This window comes from Zea mays, chromosome 7 (assembly GCF_902167145.1).
Source record: "Zea mays cultivar B73 chromosome 7, Zm-B73-REFERENCE-NAM-5.0, whole genome shotgun sequence".
NCBI lineage: Eukaryota > Viridiplantae > Streptophyta > Magnoliopsida > Poales > Poaceae > Zea > Zea mays.
Window position 1 is genome coordinate 12145232 of NC_050102.1, and position 8451 is coordinate 12153682.

The 8451-nt window shown below is 44.1% G+C and overlaps 1 protein-coding gene across 2 annotated transcripts; it reads left to right on the plus strand.

Moving 5' to 3' along the window:
* The first annotated feature begins 6418 nt into the window (after positions 1-6418).
* LOC100193687 (Receptor-like kinase-like) lies at positions 6419-8206 on the plus strand. Of its 2 annotated transcripts, XM_008652694.4 has the most exons (2): positions 6419-6553; positions 6634-8206. In XM_008652694.4, exon 2 carries the CDS (start codon positions 6666-6668, stop codon positions 7863-7865), a length of 1200 nt encoding a protein of 399 aa, XP_008650916.1. In that variant the 5' UTR covers positions 6419-6553; positions 6634-6665; the 3' UTR covers positions 7866-8206. The 2 variants fall into 2 exon arrangements, with proteins under 2 accessions (XP_008650916.1, NP_001132251.1); NM_001138779.1 differs by having other exon boundaries at positions 6471-8120.
* Positions 8207-8451: the final 245 nt, after the last annotated feature.

Consider the following 8451-nt stretch of genomic DNA (forward strand, 5'->3'; position numbering starts at 1 on the left):
TCATCCTCAATTTGAGTTGGTGGAGATGCTTGCGTGGAGGAGGATGGTTGATCTTGTGCATGTGGTGGCTCTTCGGATTCCTTAGGACACACATCCCCAATGGACATGTTCCTTAGCGCGATGCACGGAGCCACTTCATCACCTATCTCATCAAGATCAACTTGCTCTACTTGAGAGCCGTTAGTCTCATCAAACACAACGTCACAAGAAACTTCAACTAGTCCCGAGGACTTGTTAAAAACTCTATATGCCCTTGTGTTTGAATCATATCCTAATAAAAAGCCTTCTACAGTCTTAGGAGCAAATTTAGATTTTCTACCTCTTTTAACAAGAATAAAGCATTTGCTACCAAAGACTCTAAAATATGAAATATTGGGCTTTTTACCGGTTAGGAGTTCGTATGATGTCTTCTTGAGGATTCGGTGTAGATACAACTGGTTGATGGCGTAGCAGGCGGTGTTGACTGCTTCGGCCCAAAACCGATCCGAAGTCCTGTACTCATCAAGCATGGTCCTTGCCATGTTCAATATAGTTCTATTCTTCATCTCCACTACACCATTTTGTTGTGGTGTGTAGGGAGAAGAGAACTCATGCTTGATGCCCTCCTCCTCAAGAAAGCCTTCAATTTGAGAGTTCTTGAACTCCGTCCCGTTGTCGCTTCTAATTTTCTTGATCCTTAAGCCGAACTCATTTTGAGCCCGTCTCAAGAATCCCTTTAAGGTCTCTTGGGTATGGGATTTTTCCTACAAAAAGAACACCCAAGTGAAGAGAAAATAATCATCCACTATTACAAGACAATACTTACTCCCGCCGATGCTTATGTAAGCAATCGGGCCGAATAGATCCATGTGGAGTAGCTCAAGCGGCCTGTCGGTCGTCATGATGTTCTTGTGTGGATGATGGGCTCCAACTTGCTTCCCTGCTTGGCATGCGCTACAAATCCTGTCTTTCTCAAAATGAACATTTGTTAATCCTAAAATGTGTTCTCCCTTTAGAAGCTTATGAAGATTCTTCATCCCAACATGGGCTAGTCGGCGGTGCCAGAGCCAACCCATGTTAGTCTTAGCAATTAAGCAAGTGTCGAGTTCAGCTCTATCAAAATCTACCAAGTATAGCTAACCCTCTAACACTCCCTTAAATGCTATTGAATCATCACTTCTTCTAAAGACAGTGACACCTACATCAGTAAATAGACAGTTGTAATCCATTTGACATAATTGCGAAACGGAAAGCAAATTGTAATCTAATGAATCAACAAGAAAAACATTTGAAATGGAATGGTTAGGAGATATAGCTATTTTACTCAAACCTTTGACCAAACCTTGATTTCCATCCCCGAATGTGATAACTCGTTGGGGAGCTTGGTTTTTCTCGTATGAGGAGAACATCTTCTTCTCCCCTGTCATGTGGTTTGTGCACCCGCTGTCGATTATCCAACTTGAGCCCCCGGATGCATAAACCTACAAAACAAGTTTAGTTCTTGACTTTAGGTACCCAAACGGTTTTGGGTCCTTTGGCATTAGAAACAAGAACTTTGGGTACCCAAACACAAGTTTTGGAGCTCTTGTGTTTGCCCCCAACATACTTGGCAACTACCGTACCGGATTTGTTAGTCAAAACGTAGGATGCATCAAAAGTTTTAAATGAAATGTCATGATCATTTGATGCACTAGGAGTTTTCCTTTTAGGCAACTTAGCACGGGTTGGTTGCCTAGAGCTAGATGTCTCACCCTTATACATAAAAGCATGATTAGGGCCAGGGTGAGACTTCCTAGAATGAATTCTCCTATTTTTGCTCTCGGGATAACCGGCAGGGTACAAAATGTAACTCTCGTTATCCTGAGGCATGTGAGCCTTGCCCTTTACAAAATTAGATAATCTCTTAGGAGGGATATTAAGTTTGACATTATCTCCCCTTTGGAAGCCAATGCCATCCTTGATGCCAGGGCGTCTCCCATTATAAAGCATACTACGAGCAAATTTAAATTTTTCATTTTCAAGTTCATGCTCGGCAATTTTAGCATCTAATTTAGCTATATGCTCATTGTGTTGTTTAATTAAAGCCATGTGATCGTGAATAGCATTAATATCAACATCTCTACATCTAGTACAAATAGAAGTATGTTCAACAGTAGATGTAGAGGGTTTGCATGAGTTAAGTTCAACGATCTTAGCACGTAAAATATCATTGTTATCTCTAAGATCGGAAATTGTAACATTGCAAACATCTAGTTCATTAGCCTTAGCAATTAATTTCTCATTTTCAATCCTAAGGCTAGCAAGAGAAATATTTAATTCTTCAATCTTAGCAAGTGAATCAACATTATCATCTCTAAGATTGGGAATTGAAACATTATAAACATTTGAATCAACCTTGGCAATAAGTTTAGCATTTTCATTTCTAAGGTTGGTGATAGTATCATGGCAAGTGCTTAGCTCACTAGATAATTTTTCACATTTTTCTACTTCTAGAGCATAAGCATTTTTCACCTTAACATGCTTTTTATTTTCCTTGATTAGGAAGTCCTCTTGAGAGTCCAAGAGTTCATCCTTCTCATGGATGGCACTAATTAATTCATTTAATTTCTCTTTTTGTTGCATGTTGAGGTTGGCAAAAAGAGTACGCAAATTATCTTCCTCATCACTAGCATTATCATCACTAGAGGATTCATATTTAGTGGAGGATTTGGATTTAACCTTCTTCTTTTTGCTGTCCTTTGCCATGAGGCACTTGTGGCCGACGTTTGGGAAGAGGAGTCCCTTGGTGACGGCGATGTTGGCGGCGTCCTCGTTGGAGAATGAGTCGGTGGAGCTCTCGTCGGAGTCCCACTCCCGGCAAACATGGGCATCGTCGCCCTTCTTCTTGTAGTACCTCTTCTTCTCTTTTCTCCTCCCCTTCTTGTCGTTGTCCCTGTCACTATCACTTGATAATGGACATTTAGCAATAAAGTGACCGGGCTTACCACACTTGTAGCAAACCTTCTTGGAACGAGATTTGTAATCCTTCCCCTTCCGTTGCTTGAGGATTTGGCGAAAGCTTTTGATGATTAAAGCCATCTCCTCATTGTCGAGCTTTGAGGCATCAATGGGTTGTCTACTTGATGTAGAATCTTCCTTCTTTTCCTCTGTTGCCTTGAATGCAATCGGTTGTGCTTCGGGCGCGGAGGGGCCATCTAGCTCGTTGATCTTCTTTGAGCCTTTGATCATCAACTCAAAGCTCACAAAATTACCTATCACTTCCTCGGGAGTCATTAGCGTGTATCTAGGATTACCACGAATTAATTGAACTTGAGTGGGGTTAAGGAAAACAAGAGATCTTAGAATAACCTTAACCATCTCATGGTCATCCCATTTCTTACTCCCGAGGTTGCGCACTTGGTTCACCAAAGTCTTGAGCCGGTTGTACATGTCTTGTGGCTCCTCCCCTTGGCAAAGTCGAAAGCGACCGAGCTCCCCCTCGATCGTTTCCCGCTTAGTGATCTTGGTCACCTCATCTCCTTCGTGCGCCGTCTTGAGTACGTCCCAAATCTCCTTCGCACTCTTCAACCCTTGCACTTTGTTATACTCCTCTCGACTTAGAGAGGTGAGGAGTATAGTGGTGGCTTGTGAGTTGAAGTGCTCGATTTGGGCCACTTCGTCCTCATCATAGTCTTCATCCCCTACGGATGGTACCTGTACACCAAACTCAACAACATCCCATATACTTTTGTGGAGTGAGGTTAGGTGATATCGCATCATATCACTCCACTTGGCATAATCTTCACCATCAAACGTTGGTGGTTTGCCTAATGGGACGGAAAGTAAAGGCGTATGTCTAGGTATGCGAGGGTAGCGTAGGGGGATCTTACTATACTTCTTGCGCTCTTGACGCTTAGAAGTGACGGATGCGGCGTCGGATCCGGATGTAGAGGGCGAGGAAGTGTCGGTCTCGTAGTAGACCACTTTCCTCATTTTCTTCTTCTTCTCGCCACTCTTGTGTGTCTTGACGTGTGAGGTGGATCCCTCCTTCTTTTTGTCACGGCTTCGGCGCGACTTGTGAGAAGATGTTTTCTTCTCCTTCCCTTTCTCCTTGTTGCGGGACTCTTCCGATGAAGCCTTCCCGTGGCTTGTAGTGGGCTTTTCGCCGGTCTCCATCTCCTTCTTGGCGTGATCTCCCGACATCACTTCGAGCGGTTAGGCTCTAATGAAGCATCGGGCTCTGATACCAATTGAAAGTCGCCTAGAGGGGGGGTGAATATGGCGAAACTGAAATTTACAAAGTTAATCACAACTACAAGCCGAGTTAGCGTTAGAAAAATAATAGAGTCCGAGAGAGGGCGTGAAAACAAATTGCAAGCGAATAAAGAAGTGAGACACAAGGATTTGTTTTACCGAGGTTCGGTTCTCGCAAACCTACTCCCCGTTGAGGAGGCCACAAAGGCCGGGTCTTTTTCAACCCCTTCTCTCTCTCAAACGGTCCCTCGGACCGAGTGAGCTTTCTCTTCTCAAATCAACCGGGAACAAAACTTCCCCGCAAGGACCACCACACAATTGGTGTCTCTTGCCTCGGTTACAATTGAGTTTTGATCACAAGAAAAGAATGAGAAAGAAAGAAGCAATCCAAGCGCAAGAGCTCAAATGAACACGACAAATCACTCTCACTAGTCACTAAAGCTTTTGTGGAATTGGGAGAGGATTTGATCACTTGGGTGTGTCTAGAATTGAATGCTAGAGCTCTTGTAAGTAGTTGGAAGGTGGAAAACTTGGATGACTTGAATGTGGGGTGGTTGGGGGTATTTATAGCCCCAACCACCAAACTAGCCGTTTGGTGGAGGCTGCTGTCGCATGGCGCACCGGACAATCCGGTGCACACCGGACACTGTCCGGTGCACCAGCCACGTCACCAGGCCGTTGGGTTCCGACCGTTGGAGCTCTGACTGCTGGACCCACCTGGATGTCCGGTGGCGCACCGGACAGGTACTGTAGAGCGTCCGGTGCGCCGTCTCGCGCGTGCCTGACTTCTGCGCGCTTCTGGCGCGCATTAAATGCCTCTGCAGGTGACCGTTGGCGCGAAGTAGCCGTTGCTCCGCTGGCACACCGGACAGTCCGGTGTACACCGGACAGTCCGGTGAATTTTAGCGGAGCGGATTCCCGAAGCCAGCGAGTTCAGAGTCGCTCTCCCTTGGAGCACCGAACACTGTCCGGTGTACACCGGACAGTCTGGTGCGCCAGACCAGGTTGCCTTTCGGGATGCCTTTAGCTCTCAATCTTTGAACCCAACTTTGGTCTTCTTATTGACTTGTTGTAAATCTTTGGCACCTGTAAAACTTATAGACTAGAGCAAACTAGTTAGTCCAATTATTTGTGTTGGGCAATTCAACCACCAAAATAAGTTGGGAAATAGGTGTAAGCCTAATTCCCTTTCAGATACTCCTTATGTTTTTAAAAAGAAAAGTTCTGCTATGTCTGTGGCACTAGCATTAGATTGCCGGTTTTGTACAACCAAATGTGGGAGGCCCCAACTGGCACAAAGCAACAATAAAGAGGCCGAGCCGAAATTTGGACGCATCCCAAACCTTTACTGCATTATGCTATTAGTGAATGATGATCCAATAGACTAAGATTGTGAGAGGTAAGTGATTATCTTACTTGTAGTTGAGTTAATATTGCAGCAAATGACAACATGTAAACATGATTATCAAAAGGGCCAGTTCATTTTGTGGAGAAGCTGATTGGTTCTAGCCTTCTAAGCGTAAATTACCACCTAGGAGTATGAATCGGCCAACATGTGGCTGATACATGCCTAATATATGTGTCCTGGGAGGTTGTCAACCAAAGTTCTGTGAGGTTGCCTAATATTTAAGCTTTGGATAGCTTAGATTATAGAATGATACTTAAATTTTACATAGTTTATCCGTGAGACAGGGATAAAAAGGTATCTCGTTAATATTAATTTATTAATTAAACTTGGATGACAATCAAGAAAACTTTAAGCTGGCTACCACCATTGCCAAAGTAATTCTAAATAGATTATAATATTGCTAAGATAGTAATTCGTTCTTTATCCCAATTACTAGAGTATCTTCAACAGTACCTTAAATTAAAATGTCCTATCATAAAATATAGGGCCCAACTAATAATGTAATTTACTTTTTAACATACATGATTTAGTTCTTACCTAATAGAGCTTAATTTGTTTTTAAGTGTCCTAAACACTTTAAATGATGTAATATTTTAATTTTTGTACTTTGTTGGAATACTCTCTCATTTAGAACTCACAAATTTTACATGAATTACGCAACAAATTTCATATGCAGAAAAAGGCACTACGCAAAAAAAAAAACATTCCAATATCCCAAAAGTCTCATAGAGCAAAGATGATTATTTGCTCGTTCCGTTTTTTTCTTAGAACATTTATAAAACGCAAAAAAAGGGACCCCAGCACATTTATGAAACGGACCATTGAATGTGCTCAAGTCTTCTTTCCTCCAGAATCCCCCATCTGAGCAAGGGCGCCGCCGCCGTCGGCTAGCGCCGCAGCATTGACGTGGACGCCGACCCTCTCCGGCAGCCGGTTAGTTCCGCGTTCGCCGCATTTCGCACTCCCCGTCTTTCGTGCTAATCCATCCCGAACTTCACCTTCCCAACTCACAGCTTGCAGCGCGTCCCTTCCCCGCTCCCGCGGCATGGACTGCGCAAAGAGGAGGGCGGTGGCGGACCTCCACGACGAGCTGATGGTGGAGATCTTCTCGCGCGTGCCCGTCAAAGACCTCCGCCGTTGCACGTGCGTGTGCAAATCTTGGTGCAACATCATCACCGACCCCCTCAACGGCAAGAAGCTGCCCCAGACCCTGGAAGGCTTCTTCCAAGGCGTCGTCGGAGGGCCTCACAACTACGGCCAATTCACCAGCCTGTCGGGGAGCGGAGAACGCGTGCCTCCGGTCGACCCTTCCTTCTCCTTCATCACGGCAATGCTGCCTGGCGTGGAGCACATGGTCCTCTTGGATTCTTGCAACGGGCTCCTGCTCTTTGGGTGCACCCGGGAGGACAAGTTCGGGTACATCGTGACAAACCCTGCGACTGAGGAATTGATGACTGTGCCCACCAGCTCCTGCTCTTGTCCTCCTCCACCTTCGGTTGGTGGGGAAAGATATGCGCACACCTTTCTGATGTTTAACCCTGCTGTCTCCTCGCACTTCCACTTGGTCCAGATCTGGGAGGATAATGCGGTGAAGGAGGTGGAAACGGTACACTCTTACTCGTCTGAAACCAAGGCATGGAGTGACAGGTCAAGCAAGTGGGGGCGAGGTGAAGAGGGCGGTGAATGGAAGCTGTGGGGTGAATCCGTGATTGGATTGACGCGTGGCTGGGCTTTGGTCGATGGTCTGCTGCATTTTCTTGTCTTCGATCTTCAGAAACAAGAGAATGTGATAATTGCAGTGGATGGGGAAGGGAAAACTTGTAGGATCATCGGCTGGCATGGTAAGGATGTGAGAACAATTGCTTTTATTGGTCAATCCCAAAACCATCTACACTGCATCGGTGTGAATTTGCAATTACATCAAGGCTCCCAAGTGCGCTTCACGCAAATGTCGATCTGGGTTCTTGAGGACTATGATACAGAAGCATGGATCCTAAAGCACAATGTGAGCTCTTCGCAGTTCTTTGAATTACTGAGTCACCCAATCAAAGACTTCCATATTGTGGCCATTCATCCAGATCACAATTCGTTCATCCTTGTTCAGCACTGGAACCAGAAACTGGTATCATATAACATGGATACTCAGGAACTGCATGGTCTCTGCACTCTTGGAAAGGGCTATGTGATTATTACCCCATATGTTCCCTGTTTCTTGGAGTCATCGGTTCTTGCCACCAAACACTGAGGTTGTTGTTTCTGGGGACTTCTCTGCATGTTCAACAAGAGCCTGATCATCCAAGTGTGGGGCAAGGTGATCTAGTCTGATGGTGCTTTAATGTCCTTTTGTAATGCTTTGAGAAAGCTGTTTACAGGACAACATGGTTAGTTCTATGATATATCAGTGAGAAAGCTGTTTACAGGACAGTATTGTTAGTTCTATGATATATCAAATTAGATCACACTTAATTGCTGGCCAATATAGGTATTAGCTTCGGTTTTTTGTTGTGATTATTCAATATTGAATGCGCACCTGCGCACCTATGGTATTGCCCTGTGTGTTCAGCTTGTTGGCTTTTCCCCTCTGTTTTTCTTCTTTTTCTTCTTAATATAATACTCCCTCTGCTCCAATTTATAATTCATTTGACTTTTTTATCCTAAGTTTAACCGTTGTCTTATTAAAAAATCATAATTATTGTTAATCTTTGATGTGATATAGTTTAGTATATAATATACTTTAAAATGCAACTTTGAATTTTTCATTTTTTCGCAAAAAATTGAATAGACGGGGTCAAACAAGCCAAAAAAAAGTCAAAGGAATTATAATTTGGGAT